At 41.8% G+C, this 16,365-nt stretch overlaps 1 protein-coding gene across 1 annotated transcript in view; it reads left to right on the top strand.

Annotated features, from left to right (window-relative positions):
* The window catches only part of LOC307228656 (inactive rhomboid protein 2-like), a 44,912-nt gene that overhangs the window by 25,835 nt on the left and 2,712 nt on the right, over positions 1 to 16,365 (top strand). The window contains exons 8-18 of the mRNA XM_079998396.1: positions 505 to 614; positions 874 to 1,092; positions 2,132 to 2,243; positions 2,448 to 2,522; positions 3,979 to 4,140; positions 4,778 to 4,863; positions 5,350 to 5,413; positions 5,865 to 5,959; positions 6,133 to 6,208; positions 6,349 to 6,449; positions 7,377 to 7,530. Of these exons, the coding sequence (XP_079854522.1) occupies positions 505 to 614; positions 874 to 1,092; positions 2,132 to 2,243; positions 2,448 to 2,522; positions 3,979 to 4,140; positions 4,778 to 4,863; positions 5,350 to 5,413; positions 5,865 to 5,959; positions 6,133 to 6,208; positions 6,349 to 6,449; positions 7,377 to 7,530 (1,254 nt within the window). The remainder of the gene's footprint in view (positions 1 to 504; positions 615 to 873; positions 1,093 to 2,131; positions 2,244 to 2,447; positions 2,523 to 3,978; positions 4,141 to 4,777; positions 4,864 to 5,349; positions 5,414 to 5,864; positions 5,960 to 6,132; positions 6,209 to 6,348; positions 6,450 to 7,376; positions 7,531 to 16,365) is intronic.

Raw genomic sequence — 16,365 nt, 5'->3', positions numbered from 1 at the left:
GTTTAATACCTCAGTGGGTGTCTCTCTCTCTCTCTCCGTCGCTCTCTCTTTCTCTCTCTCTCTCTCTCTCTCTCTCTCTGATTGTTTTTTTTTTTTTTTTCACCGTGTTTCCACCTGCGCAGTAATAGCTACGTCGATTAGAAGCTGATGGTAGTGAACAGAATGAAAGCTGACCTTTTTGTCGGAAATAATGAAAAAGGAGAAGGAAGACTGGGAGGGCCAGAGGTGGAAATAATTAGAGAATCAAAGGAAGTGATGAAAGAAAAGCTTCAGATACGATGTAGTGTTAAAAGGATGGATTTTAGTACATCACCTAGTAATTATTGTTAGCATTTTGAAAAGTTTGTTTATTCTTCTAAAACCTTCCTCGGATAAGTCTCTTTCTCTTCCTCCATGTTGGAAGCGATTTTTAACGCACTTGCAGGAGAGAATGTACTGTTCAATGTCTAATCATGTCAATAACAGCAGAGGACAAGGAAAAATAGTAAAAAATTCCCTTCACAGTTGGACGCCCAAGAGGAGATGTACTCTATGGCTGACGATGTGTTTGAGTCGCCCCCCATATCTGCCTCCTTCGCCCCCGCTGAGCAGCCTGACCAGCACTTCAGGAGTCTGTAAGTAAAGACACAGACAGAGGGAGTTGCATTCTAAACTACCAAGCTCTTTTCCTTGGCTTAGCGCTTAACAACAACAAATCAATCGATCAAAGAAGGTAAACTTCTGAGAAAAGAAGAGCGTAAACCCAGACATTGCATTTTCCAATGGAATTCTGGGACTTGCATTGTGATTCACTCAAGACAAATCATGCGGAATCACACTTTAAAGAGACCTTTTCACTCTCTCCCTTTCCCTCTCCCTCTCCCCCGCCCCCAGCAAGGACATTTCTCGGACTCCCCGGACCCCGACGGTCGTCCCCGAGAAGAGCCACCCCAGGCGAGGGCGGCGCATCGCCTCGCAGGTCAAGCACTTCGCCTTTGACAAGCAGAAGCGGGAGTACGGCATGGGCGTGGTCGGCAAGTGGCTTAACAGGCACTACCGCCGGAGCATCAGCAGCAACGTGCAAAAGCAGCTGGACGATTTCCGCAGCCACAGGTCCGAGCTCGGTCTTGCTTTCAAAGCCTCTAGTGGCATCAAAGTTTCTTACCAACATATAAAAATGACCCCAGATCTCTACATGCAGTGAGAGCGAGAGATTTAGCCCTGAAGTAAGCCCCTTTCCCACATGGAATCCATAAAATTTCTGGATAAAAAATATCCGGCAAAGGTAGTCATTCACACATAGGCCTCCTTTATGGAGAAGTTCCGTATGCAGTCTGTTCCCACATTAGATTACTTTTACAGATACAGTACGTAAGGCTCTGTCCGGCTCTGTCTGTACAGTGTGGGGGCTCTGTCCCTGTGCTGGGGCGGAGCAGGGACAGAGCTCTGTCCCCGGACGCAATAACCCTAACCCAGTGTTATTAAATCAGTGTGATCAGAAGGAACTTTCTCCACCCGTTCTACCTCCCTGTCCACTCGTTCCCTCTCCGGCTCCGCTCTCCAGTTCAGCTGGTGTGGGCAAACTAAGCGCTTGCGCCCGATGTCACCACACTCGAAGCACTTCATACTTTCCGAACTGACAAACACCATGTAGGGCCCCTCTCCATCCCGAACTCTAAAAGAGACGTCTAGGGTCAGTGGCGTTTGTTAAGAAACATGAAGACCTGTCTCCATAGAGACTGGAAGTGTTTCTGTTTCTCGTCTTTGCATCCGATCTCCACAGTTCGGACCAGACTCAGATCTGACAGATCAGACATTTTTCATGTTTGTTTGTTTGTTTGTTTTTTGTCTTCCTGAAAACAAACATTTTTTATTTTTTTTGTCAGTATTCACATTCAGTTTCACCCCTACATTACGTGGTTGTCCCGGCAATGTGGCTGCTTTCATTGATGAGTAACCATGATGCAACTTAAAACTATTCTAATTGTCATTCATTGAAGCAGAGTAATTAAACACACACTGTGAAAACATTTTCTCACATGGTTCTTTGCAAGCAACACAGCTATAGATAATTATATAGATCATTTTATGTCCTAACCTTCTTGCCCAAGATTTGAAGTATTATTCATTTTTTTGTTGTTTTGGCTCTCAGGCCCTACTTCACCTACTGGATCACATTTGTCCACGTGGTGATCACTCTTCTGTCCTGCTGCACCTACGGCTTCGCCCCCGTGGGATTCGCTCAGCACTCAACATCCGAGCTGGTGAGACCTCCGTGACACTCGCCACGTTTGAGTTTACCTCCAAAAATCCGGAAGCTATCTTCGTAAAACAGTTGATTACAATCATACGGGCTATTGCTTGGAGTCGTCAAAAATCCACTTTAAGGTGGAATAAATATTTAGATGTCAGGAGAGATTTGTTTGTATCTTCCATCGCTAACTGTGATTCTCTGTTGCCCTCTGTAGGTCCTGAAGAACAAGGGCATCTATGAGAGCGTCAAATACATCCAGCAGGAAAACTTCTGGATCGGCCCCAGTTCGGTGAGTCCTCCATAGGGACACGCTGACACTGGTATCAGAGATTGATATAGTATCAATAGTATTGTAAAATATCCATAACCGCAAAAAAATACCCACAGCCATATCAAAGATTCTGAATATAAACCAAAACAAGTGTTTCTTCTTTTTATAATCCATTTGACACATGGAAGGGGGTCTAATGTACATAGATTAATATCACATTACAAAATACAAATTTAATAAAATAACTGTCAATTGTTTTGGCTTATTTGTATGCTTAGTGAGCATAGCAATAAGCCAAAACAAATCAGTGTCCCGATATGAGAGCCGACCTTGACCGAATTCCTCACAGAGAAATAAAAACGCAATCCTTGGATGTGAACCGGAAAAATACGTTTGTTGCCATGGTGATTTAGCCAGAAAATCGATTGATTTATACACAATAACATGAAGACAAACAGGACATTTTCGAGGGTTGGGATGAATTGTACGAATTATTCATGCCCTTTTTGCCTGCCTGTTATGTCGTGGTGGGGGCGGGCAGTTTGCTTTTGTGGTTGTTAGGAGAGCGTTTGGTGTGACGAAGACCCTTTTTTAGTCATTGTTTACTAATGCGAGCTACTGATAGCTCATTTAAGTGTTTGGGAAATGACTTCCTCATTTGGTGGCTTTCTGTCGTCTGCGGGTGCCCTCCCTGCTGAGTCAGCGAGCCTCCTTCTTGCAATATACGACTTCAAGATTCAAGATTCAAGATTTTTATTTGTCACATACATATACATACTTCCATACATATATGCAGTGAAATGTAATAAACTTGACTTTGTTTGTTGGGCCGACTCATGGCTTATATCATCGCAAAATGTCAGACTGAAGTGTTTGTCTGACGTTTGCTGCCTTACACACTCGTGGCGTGAAGGTGTGGGTGGAGAGTGAGTTCAGTGAGTTCAGGAAAGATTAAGCCACAAAGTTCAGGGCTTTTTGTGCGACATTGGTACGCAGCGATGTGGCCAACAAAATTCACACCCACACAGTCACAAATGCACAGGGAGGGAACTTCCGTTGTTTAGTTGTCGGTGAAATAAGAATAGAGAACAGATAAGAAAACAAACAAACCTCTTTACTTAATTCAAGTCTGTCAGTCTTTGTCCAAACAAAGAAAATAAATACATGCATCTCACATGTGAAGTATTTTTTTATACCGTATGTGTTGTAATTATATTGTATGTATTATTATCAACATTTTCTTTCCACAATAGTACACTGTGTGTGTGTGTGTGTGTGTGTGTGTGTGTACAGATTTTATTTTATATAATTTAATTTAATGGTACGGAATTCATATTTGACTTATTATATTCATCAGTGTCAACAAAAATGTCACTGCCAATTTTACTCCACTGCTGACTGTCGCTGATCTCTCAGGGTTGCCAGGTTTGCTGTGTCCGATCATCTCTTTTGACCTCTGACCTTTGATCTCCAGGTGGACCTGATCCACCTGGGGGCCAAGTTCTCGCCGTGCATTCGCCAGGACGAGCAGATCGTGACATTGATCCAGCGGGCCAAGGACCTGGAGAGGGAGTCGGGTTGCTGCGTCCAGAACGACAACTCCGGATGTGTGCAGACCCTCCGCTCTGACTGCTCCGTACGTCCCATCCTCAGTACGCTCAGACAGATCGGCACAATGCTGTTTGTTTGTTTTTTATTTTAAACACAAGCCTGTTAGGAAAAGGACTCAAAAAATTGAGAAAGAAAATACATACAATATATAAACATTCCAGAATCACTTTTATGACAGATTATATCTGAATTAAAATCAGTCAGTTATGATACAGTAGTTAGGGCTTCTGGAGTAATCCATAATGACTTGCCAATGAGTTTTAAATTCTACAGATTAGGACTAAATATTATTTTGCATTATGGATTTCCCTTCAGTCACGTTCATTATGTACATGCTTACTGGACATGTACTTGTACAGAATTAAGCATTAACCTAAGCATACAAACATTATTTACAGTCACTCACCCTCTTATGATTTTAAATGTAATTTAAAAAGACATTAAAAACACATTAGGAATAAAGCACTTATATAATACTTATAATACACTTTTATGTTTTCATACTTCTACACTTACAGTATATACTTATAACACAATCTCAGTCTGCATTTAGCTCATGTAAAGGCAAATATATTTCAACACTGTTATTCTTTGTTAAGATGATTATGGAATCATATAAAATATTATTAAATAGTTAACGTGTGTGTTTGTTGCGTGCACAGGAGACGCTGGCCACCTTTGTTAAATGGAAGGGCGAGATGGTGGACACTGCCAGGTTTTCGGGCTCTGTGTGCCATCAGGACCCCAGGTGCTGAACTCATCTCATTGGAAGCACTTCAGTTCTACATTTCCTACCTAGGGTTTCTCTTTCATCTATCGAATAGTTGTGCATTTTGTATTCCATCACATCACAGACTAGTTACAGCCAACAATTTAAGTCTAGTCCTAAATCACTACTGAATTGGTATAGTTACTTTTTTTTGTCCTTTAGGAAACATTAGACGATGAGACATATCAACCATATAATTTATTATAAAGGTATTGGGTAGCAATTTTCAGGAATGTTGATGAATTGGAAGTGAACACGAGGCATAAACAAACAAAATGCTGCCGTTTGAGTCTGTATATTTATGCACGTAATGACGTTGATGTGGGTCATTCTATCTTTGTTTGAAAAAAATAATTATTGATTTAATTAATAATTAAAAATGTATTTATTTAAGTAAAAATTATTATTAATCTTGGCTTGCCTCCAACCCCCCTCCCACCGCGGTGCATGGAACTTTGGGAGCAGAGTTTGTGAAGAGCCCGCCTCCGCAGAGCCACACCTCTGGCCCGAGGACATCACGCAGTGGCCGGTAAGAAAAAAAACAACTGTCATTTGGTAATATAATACAGGTACTCCCCACTTAACAACCTACTGTACCTGTTTAACGACCGTTTCTGACTTTATTATGTGCGTTGCGTACAATACCGCGGCATGCGCATCTCATCGCGCATCACCCTGTATATACTGTATGCACTATATATACTATACACTGTATACATGTCATCTCATCACCGTTCTCAGTCTCGCTCCCTCAGTCTGTCAGTATTCACTACACTAGCGTTAGCAATGGCCACGCCCCCTTAAATAACACGGGTCGTTGCTTATCAACCAATTCACTTAATGACCTGGTCCTAGGAACGGAACTCGGTCGTTATGTGAGGAGTACCTAAAATGCAAAAAGAGTCAGAATCCATAACAAAATTGCTTAAACAAAACTCCCAGTCTTAGTCGCTCAGACCTGGTTTCTCCGCCGCCCCCAGTTGTGCACCTTCCCCCAGAAGTGGAACCACACGGGGTACCGGCACATGGACTGTAAAATCATGGGGCGACCATGTTGCATAGGAACCAAGGGCAGGTAAGGGGACCTCAACTTTGACCTTCATCTGCCTTGTGTGTACACCAATCTGGCAAGACTCAATAGGTTGGACATGTGGAAGTAGAATTCAGACATTTGTAAATAATCCTGTGGTTAAGTTGTCAAATGGCAGCTGCTCAGTATGACATGCGTCCACCTCATCCCACCTGCAGGTGTGAGATTACCACCCGGGAATATTGCACCTTCATGCATGGCTACTTCCACGAAGACGCCACGCTCTGCTCCCAGGTGTGTGTGTGTGTGTGTGTGTGTGTGTGTGTGTGTGTGTGTGTGTGTGTGTGTGTGTGTGTGTGTGTGTGTGTGTGTGTGTGTGTGTGTGTGTGTGTGTGTGTGTGTGTGTTTCTCATTCAGTGACTCTCCCTTTCCAGGTTCACTGTCTGTACAAGGTGTGCGGTCTGCTTCCGTTCCTCAACCCCGATGTGCCTGACCAGGTCTACCGCCTGTGGCTCTCGCTCTTCCTTCACGCTGGGTACGAACCAGGGTTTAAAAAAAAAATTAAAATAAAAAAAAAAAAGTTTTTAATTTAAATATGCTCAATTAGTTCCCTTTGCCCCATGGTCCACTTTTTATCAGGCCCTTTTTCTTTTCTAAGTGTGAATGGGCATCGAGGTAGTGGATTGTCTGGGAAAGATATGCATATTCATGAGGAACGTGTCCTCGGCACACCCGTCATATGCACAGGTCACAGGGGTCTCGTGATACGCATTCCACTGTGCCGCTCCGTTTCCTTATGGAATGAAACAAAACACTGAAGATTCAGCAACTGGATTGCTTATTTCTAGCCTCAAATTTGTTCAGAAACCGATTTTAGTGCACTGATAAGTCAATCAATGAAAGTTTCCAGAGAAATACAACAGAATCCGGGGTAAAGCTCAAACCCCATTGACTCACAGAACTCACAGCCCGTTTTGTAACATTATGGTTTTGAGGTATGTTACAATGTTCAAGGCTCGATGGCCTAATCTGACTGGTATTTTCAGCAAAAAACTCCAAAAACATGTTTTGGGGATCTCAGAGGCCATATATTAACTTGTTGAAAAGGAGCATAATAAGTCCCCTTTAAGATGGGATAAAGACATTTGGCTTAAATGATTACGGTAAGGAGCGTTTTAAAACCTGAGGGAAATATTTCCACTTGGGGCTCTGCTGCTTTCACGTGAACTCTCTACTTTCTGCTACAAGCCGCTGTGGCTAAGCAAGATCACTGAGGGAAGGTGGTGGTCGTGGGAGGTCAGGTGTGCATTTGTACTTAGATCATTTAGTACCAAAGTCCCTGGCGATGTCTGGCCCCCTATTACGTTCAAATTTGAAATGATGCATCGCCCGGTTCTTACAGTTATAGTTTAATAGAGTTGTGCAAAGATTACGTCATGCTCACATTGTGTGTGTCTTCCAGGCTGTTGCACTGCCTGGTGTCGCTGGTGTTTCAGATGACCATCCTGAGGGACCTGGAGAAGCTGGCTGGTTGGCACCGCATCTCCATCATCTACATCTTCAGCGGCATCACAGGCAACCTGGCTTCCGCGCTGTTCTTACCGTACAGAGCCGAGGTCAGTGGCGCACACATTCGGCACTGACGCACACATACGCACACACACACACACACACACCCACACCTAGAGGATGTTGGCGGAGTTGGACAAGGGCAGAGAGAAGAGCGATGTTCATTTAACTTTGAGCATGGTGGTACCGTCATGGTTTGAAGATGCCTTGCTGCGCCAGGACGTCGACATGTGGCCCTCAGCTGACGCGTGAAATGGTCTGCAACACACACACACACACACACACACACGCAGGTAAATCTACATCACAAAAAAACAAACCTAGTCAAAATGAAATACCGTGGTGGGCCTTGAAATGAATAGTCAACACAAATGTCACCAGGGCTTGATATTTGTGCTTGCCCGCTTGCCCAGGGCAAGCAAACTCTGGGGTGGGCAAGTAGAATGCCTCATGCAGTTGTCCGATCGGGCAAGAGAAAAATGAATGTGATCTCTAATGTAAGGTTATCTGAAAATAAACTGCGTACCGTATCGCTGCTGCGTTGCTTTAACAAATGTGATCTCTCTTATCTGAAAATAAATTGCATACTGTATCCCTGAAGTGGAGCTTTTCCAGCTCAGCTCCGTGCGTCCGTCTGTCTCTCACAGACTCGCGCACGGGGCCGGAGGGGCAGAGCCGGATTTGGATTGTGATATTAAAGATAAGACAATGATGTTAAACGGAACATGATGCTGTGCATAGGCGTAGATTTCGTGGGGTGGCGGGGGATACGTCCCCTCAATATTTAGAACACGTGCATTTGTCCCCCCTCCCCAATAAAAACATGAAATCAGAGGACTTTTATTTTTTATCAATAAAGACATTTCCACCATACGTTGATGCAGAAAAGGTGCATTAAAATGTACCAGAATGCAGGAAATTAACTGTTTGATGCTCAAGATGTCTTTGAGGAAGACCACCAGACCCCCCCCTTAGTGTGTGTGTGTGTGTGTGTGTGTGTGTGTGTGTGTGTGTGTGTGTGTGTGTGTGTGTGTGTGTGTGTGTGTGTGTGTGTGTGTGTGTGTGTGTGTGTGTGTGTGTGTGTGTGTGTGTGTGTGCGTGCGCGCGCCCCCATATTCAAACGAAACCTACGCCACTGAAGGAGACATTTTTCAAATTTTTTTTTAGTGTTTAAATATTTTAAATAAAATGTTCACACTGTTTTATAAATGTTTATTCACGTAACTTCAACTGTATTGCTTGCAGAAAGCTTAAGTTTATTTCAGAGCTCCATCAGATGCTGAGCCACGCTGAAGATGATTATTGAACATCTTTAATCCAAATTAAATTCTAACGTCAATAAGGTTTTTTTAAATACTAAACAGAGGATAAATGATTTAATTAATATAAATAAATATTTCTTTCTATGTCCTCCATGCTGGCATTTTACTGGTGTGCTGTGACTTAACTCCCCACCCCCTCATGCTCCCATCACCCCCCTGGCAATCAGATCGTCTAACGCCGATCTTGAGTAGCCACGATTGTATGATAGGAAAATAAATCCTTGTTGGTTTTATTTATTTTTTAATAGGCCTGCATTTTCCATTTTAGACAAGTACATTTGGCTATCGGGCGAGTAAAACTCAGCCGCTTCAGGCAAGAGGCTGACAAAGCTTAATGTCAAGCCCTGGTCAGAGAGTTAAAACAATGACTTTATTACAAAGAGGGCTTTTGGTGTTGCATGTATTTCTTGAATTATGAACGAAATACACATCGATTTATTTGATTTATAAGGTTCATACGGAAGCCCTGAAATGATTGATGGCAGGACTTCAAAATCATGGGATAAGCTCTTCAAACAATATTCAGTGCATTTACATGGACATTAATGTCCCGATATTATTCCAAACAAGGCAATATTATGAGAATTACAACTGTCAGGTAAACATAATATCTGTTAATAATAATAATGCGAATATTGAGTATATTATGATGGCAGTTGTAGAATATTTGATCATATAAGTATACAGTATATAGAGTGTGTGTGTGTGTGTGTGCGCATGTGTTTATACAGTATATATATATATAGATATATATAGATATATATATATATTCTCCTGCATTTCATTTAAACAATTGAGGCTTATTATTATTATTATAAAAGCTGTGTTTAATGGAAACAAAGAACCTTTGGAGGAGCTCTCCCTTTCTTTTGTGCCGTGCACTGCATGATCAAGGAACGATCGTAATTGTTAAAACACCGTTCTTGTGGGACATCAGTGACGTAAGTGCACGGTGATTGACCGACATACTAAAAAACATGTTTAAAACGTTAACAATAACCGACATGTCTTTATTTATACACAATTTATTTCCAAAATATTAAATCTACTTCAAAAGAAAAACAGTGTCCCTTCGCCCGACCTGGACGTTGACATGGCAGACCCCACTCCACTTGACACTGGCGGAAACTCGGAAACCTGTAATATGTACCTAACACGACTAAACTGGTCCCCATGTAGCTTGCAGCTATATTTATTGGTATTGTTACTTATTACATTTGTTTTATTGTTGGACTGCTTATTGTATGTACACCGATCAGCCACAACAACAAGAACAAGGCTTGTTGTTCCAGCACATCCCACAGATGCTCAATCGGATCAGACCCTAACCCCGGCCATCCACATGATGTAGAAGAAAACATGATTCATCAGACCAGGCCACCTTTTTCCATTGCTCCATGGTCCAGTTCTGATGCACACGTGCCCATTGCAGACTCTTTCTGTGGTGGTCAGGGGTCAGCATGGGCAACTGACCGGTCTGTGGCTACGCAGCCCCATACACAGCAAGCTGTGATGCACTGTGTGTTCTGACACCTTTCTATCATAGCAGCATTAACTTTATTTGTAGCTACAGTAGCCCTTCTGTGGGATCCAACCAGACAGGCTAGACGTTGCTCCCCATGCGCATCACTGACCCTGTCGCCGGTCCCCCAGTTGTCCTTCCTTGGACCACTTTTGGTAGGTACAAACCACTGTATACAGGGAACACCCCACAAGACCTGCTGTTTTGGAGATGCTCTGACCCAGTCATCCAGGCATCTGTGTAAAATACAATAAATGTAGTAAATGGTAAGATCTATAAAGTTTGTTAAGTGAAATTTCTTATGCTGCTTCAGTGTGGCATACATACACATAATTTGTAATATTTTGAATGACTGTTGTGCCATGTCAACTTGCTTGGTTGAGGGAATCTAAATAATGCGAACACATATAAACACCTTATTCGAAATATCATCTTATTCTCGTTATTCACCTTATTATGATTATTGTAATGTACACGTGTGCTCGCAAGTAAGCACACAATCCTATTGACATTCACGCAAACATGTACTTAATCCAAAAAGTTTCTTGTTTTGTTTTGGGTTTTTTTCAGATTGCCTACTTGAATACACCTTCTCTTGCATTCATAGTCACACTCACAAATCTCAGAGCACTGCTCTCTGCCATGCTGCGCTGTTCTCCACTGAGCTGGTCAGGTGTCTGTGGTCTGTGGTGGCCAGTGAGTAAGATGGAGAAGATGGCTGTTGTGGGCACAGGTTTCTGCGACTGAAAATCTCCCCTTTCCTCCAATCATGCAATTAAAGCTGGAAATCTGCAGCACTAGTATTGTCCAAAGCCTATTATCTTTATGAAGTAACCAAGAAACCTTCTGCCATATAATCTTAACCTTTTTCCATATTACGGACGCTCAATGCACATTAGTCCATGGACCCCATTTGATAAGATTTTGTCTCTGGGACCCCAATCTGAGAAGATTTTTACTGTTAAGTATGATTAAGTTCAAACTTCCATTTCTGTATATACTATAGTTAGGCAGATAGCTGTGAAATTATGATCAAAACAGTTATTATTGTACATTCTCTAATGTGCTAACATCTCGTTAATTAAATAAAGGTGAAGTTTAACTAGTAATCATTTTGTTGGGGAACCCTGGTGGTGCCTGGACCCCACATTGAGAACCACAGGCTGTTAAATACACCTGTTAAGGGTAAATTTAGAATCTGCAAATATCAAACAACCCAGTTGTTTTTTGGAATTTTTTGCATATAGCCTGCAAAAAATTCCAGTGCAGCCAAGGCCCCTTCCCTGGCTGTTTCCAGTCTGTGGCTCAGCTCAGCTTAGCTCATTTAGTTGAATGAATAGAGTTTGCTCATTTACTGGAGTCAGTGCTCGGCATTTGTAGCACACTCTCCACTGCAGAAAGCCTACCCCTACTCACTTCCCAGGGTGTTAAAAAACAAACGCTTCCCTAAGAAGAACATTCAGCAAAATCAACACTTGAGTGGTCAACTCTGATTAACTTAATATGGTGACTGGAGAACAATTTTATATCAGAGAAGAGTTTTTTTTTTTTTTTTTTTTTCCCCTAACCTGTGCTGTCAGCATGCTGGGCATACAACACAGAGTATTTGTTCCATTGCATCCAGGACAGAGTTAGTCTTCAAGTGGAGTTCAACTTCTCAACCTGCAATGCCACTCTTTATTCATTCTTTAATCGTTAATGGAATAACTCTGTCCTGTGGACGACCTGTGGGATGACAAGAGCACAGCTTTTTTGTTACACAAGACCGCCAACAACCACCAACCAAAAGACCCCTGTATACTTTAACATCACAAAAAGGTTCCTGTGCTTGACATGCAATAGCTGCTATCCAAACACAACACTGCAGGAGAGCATTTCTGGAACGTGTCAGAGGCATGTAGACTCCACCTTTATATCTGTCCTTGTGACCGTTAAGTGCCCTGGCAGATTAGAGATTTTATTTGCTTTGTTTGGAGAAAAGATCGCTCTAACCGGAGCTGCAGGTAGTTATTTGCCTTCTACAACCAGCGTTCCAATCTGGCAGAAATAGCATCTGTTTTTCTGTGCTTATTTTGGTGAATAACTTGAACGTAGTGTAATAAATAACTTATTGTTTATTATTCTGAAGTCTAGTTTTTCTAAAACTCCTAACTGTTGAGGTTTTTTTTTTTTTTTAATATTCTCATATTTTTTTGATTTATAATTTTTAATATTCATATTAAAGTTACTTATTGAGAAACAATTGTTTTTCTTTACAAATCAAGACTTGATAGTCTGACAATGGCATAGCCGTCAGTCCTGGGGAAAAAATAAATGTTAATCAAATCCTGACCTTAAAATCGAAAATCGAATCGTGGATTTGGAAATTCGTGACACCCCTAATATTTATATCAACGCTTGTTGTTGGTTGGTTGTTTGGTTTATCAATGACATCTATGAAAATTGCTTGGTTAAAATGGGTTAGTGTTACATGGTCAAATCCCCAGTAAAACCTTCTCCAGTAAGTCACACCCGGAGCCACATCTTAGCGAATAACCCAGTGTGAGGCGCGTCCAGTCTAGATAATCTACACCACTTCACCTCGCCCAGCCTCAGTAAGTCGCACGTTCCTCTTTTACAGATTAGACTAATGCCTTTGTGTTGAACTCTGTTGTTGCAGCGAGTAGTTAATTGACTCTGGGGAAGGGTATATTGGGGGAAACAACAGCAGATAAGAAGGGAGAGTTTAAACTGTCTACTGTCATGGACTATAGAAAACGGCTATAGAAAACCCAGCCCTTGTACACTGAATAAATGTTGCAAAGTTGAAGTCAAGTTCCAACCCCAGAGAATTAAAAGGACATATATTGTTTATGGACTATAGAAAATGGCTACCCAAAACAACTGTAAAGTTTCAACCCCAGAGAATTAGAAAACACATATGAACTATAGAAAATGGCTGTAGAAGTCAATTTCCAACCCCATAAAGTTGAGAACAAAAAAAGGGCAATTATATTTGTAAAGTGGAATAGATCAAAAAATGTTTTCATTTAATTAAAGGGTAAGGTTACTTCTTTACTTCCAAGTCCTTTTAAGTCCTACCTTACCCTCCTTCCCTGACTCTCACTTTGACGTATTCGACCGCTATAGTCCCTGTCTGCATGACGTACTTCACTCTCATCTGTCACGGTGCCAGCGTGAGGTTCCTTGATGTGCGTGCCAGAAATCCCACCCTGCCCATGGCCTAAGCACTTACAGGCTCACAAGATTTCATGCCCCAGGGATAGGCGGGGATAAGCACACGTGAGCTGGGGGTGGTCAGTGGTCAAGCCACTTAAAGAGACAGTTTGAGCGAGCTATCCTTTGACCGTTGGGTTAAGGAGACCCCTGTGGCTTGTAAACAGTCAGCTACGTCTCAAACTACAACAAAGCCTCATGGGAAACCAAGGAGTCTTCAAATGAGAACCGATTGCAATCTTTGCCTTCTTTGATCAATGGTTCTTCCCTCTTAAGCACTCCTGGGGTTGCTTCACGTCTCCGCTCAAATGGATTTTTGATATAATGTTTGATAAAGAGTTGATATTTCATGTAGTAAATGGAAAAGGACCGCTCTGCATATTGGACATTTCAGGTCACAGTGCTATTTGTTGAGGAATTCATGTATAAAATGTCACTTCCTAGCCCTTTTTAGTGTTTATTTTGGTGAAGAACAAAGCTTACTTACTTAAAGGCCTAATTATTATTTTTTGTATTGAAGGAAGTAACTTTTAAAGACATTAAGTAAAGACTTTAAAATCAACAATCAAACGTATAAACTTGTTGACCGATCTGTAGTATGCATTATGTACTGCAGTTTGGCTGTGCTCAGGTAAAAAATACCTTGTACGGTGTTTTTCTCTTCCCGACCAATCAGCTCCTCCCACGTCTCTTTGCTCCCCCTGATTGGCTGCTCCGTGGATCCCTGCAAGGCCAGCATTATTACTATTTAGTATAGAACTTATTGAATTCTGGTGATGATAATTGCATTTAAAGAATATTCGATATTTAGCCATTGCTTCCGGAGTTGAGCTTAAATCTTTCTCAACTAATCGTGATTGATTGACAGGAACGTGAAAGTCAAGGTGAACAATCTAGTGTGTAAACTAAAGGATCCGCAAACTACACAGTGCAAACTACTCAAACGACCTATGTTCTCTCTCTTGCCCGTTAAGAAATGTGGGAACAATAGCAGGGCCAATAAAAGATTAATGTGTTTGAGTTTGGGTTATCACGTTGTAGAGCATTGTTATTGTACCTACCTTTGTAATTAACTTAAAATATTAAAATAATCATAATAAAATGATATATTAGTGTTTGATATTGATACCTTGATTGATTACCTGTAAATTCTTAAATGTTAAAATGATATTTACTTTTAAGTTTAAAAAGAATGTAAATGCCACCTGCTCTTTCCCATTTGGATAGATTTTGCCCTTTAATACAAATGACTTAATTCAAAATGTTGCTTGTACTGTACAATGTAAGCTACATCAGGCACCATCAAGCTACGTCAGTCAATCCTTGACATGGGTTGCCATCAGTACAGGATACACATAAGGGTACAGGAAACTCAAATCCTTGCGCTGATGGAGCTGTAAGGTTGGACAGGCAGGGGAGGTTGTTACTCCAGCTTTCCCTCGCGCAAGTACGTGTTTCCCAATTCATAATTAATACTCACAGCCTACACTTTGTGTTACTTCTCTGCCCGCCTCGGTAGACGTCAAATAATTTCTTGGACGAGAGCGATGGAGGGGGCTTATTGCAGCTTTAAGGCATTTTTCAGATGATCCGATCCAATTTGCAGAGGGTCACGCGGTTATTTTGGAAAGGGGAAATCAGCATGAAGAGGCTTCATCTAAGCAGGCTTGTCTGGCTGGGGAACTGGGCGTGGGGCTTTAGGAGCGGCTTCACTGGTCTTAGTGGAATAACTCTTCAATGCTGTGTGGTTCCCAGATGCATTTTACCAGATTACAGCCTTCCTTTCACTGTAGGCAGTCGGGGGGTTAAGAGGAGTCAACCCCTAGATTAAAATAATACAGGCTGAGCACAAAAGAAAGAAGCAACGCTAGATGACTCGTACCTGGAAAAACAAATTATAATTTGTCCTCCTCATTTGGGATGTATTTTGAGGAGCCTCTGAGAATTTTTATTTACTTATTTTTATACAATTTCACACTTAAATATGACTTAACCTGATTTAATAATTAATTATGATTTAACCTGTGCTGTCAGCATGCTGGGCGTATTTGTATGCCCTTGCATCTAGGACAGAGTTAGTCTGCAAGTGCAGTTCAACTTCTCAACCTGCAATGCCACTCTTCAATCATCAAGCACCACTTGAAAGAACTCTGTCCTGTGGACGACCTGTGGGATGACAAGAGCATAGCCCTTTTGTTTCACGAGACTGCCACGGACCACCAACCCAAAGACCCCCTTATACTTTAACATCACAAAAAGGTTTGAGTGCTTGACATGCAATAGCCGCCCCTGTTATCCAAACACAACACGCAGGAGAGCATTTCTGGAAACACGTCAGAGGCATGTAGACTCCACCTTTATATCTGTCCGTGTGACCGTTAAGTGCCCTGGCAGATTAGCCATCTGTCTCACACCTAGCCAAGCCTCCCAAATGAGCTCTCACGTCACTTTAATCTGCACACCTCTAATGTCTGAGCCAGTCTGGAGCTTCGGGACGAGATTCAAAACTAAACCACTTTTGAGAAGGGTCTGGGGCTGTCTGCAAAAGTGACCATGTATCAGTTAATGCGGCTGTCTCCATTTCGCTGATATTTACTTTGACTTGACACACTCAAATAAATCCCTTTTAAAACCATTGCCACATTGTGGCAAACGTTTTAAAAAGGCACGTGACAAACAAGTTGAATGTCACGTGTAAGCCACGAGATTTACTGTTGACATTTAAGTGCTAATGTGAAGATTGGATTTAACAGTGGGTTCTGACAGTTGGATAAACTTGTACAGACGACTTTAGGAATGCTCCTCCCTTGCTTAAGGTGAGC

The sequence above is a fragment of the Zeus faber genome (assembly GCF_960531495.2).
Source record: "Zeus faber genome assembly, chromosome: 4".
NCBI classification, from domain to species: Eukaryota; Metazoa; Chordata; class Actinopteri; order Zeiformes; family Zeidae; genus Zeus; species Zeus faber.
The sequence above is the reverse complement of the archived record's forward strand: the minus strand, read 5'-3'. Positions and strand labels throughout refer to the sequence as shown.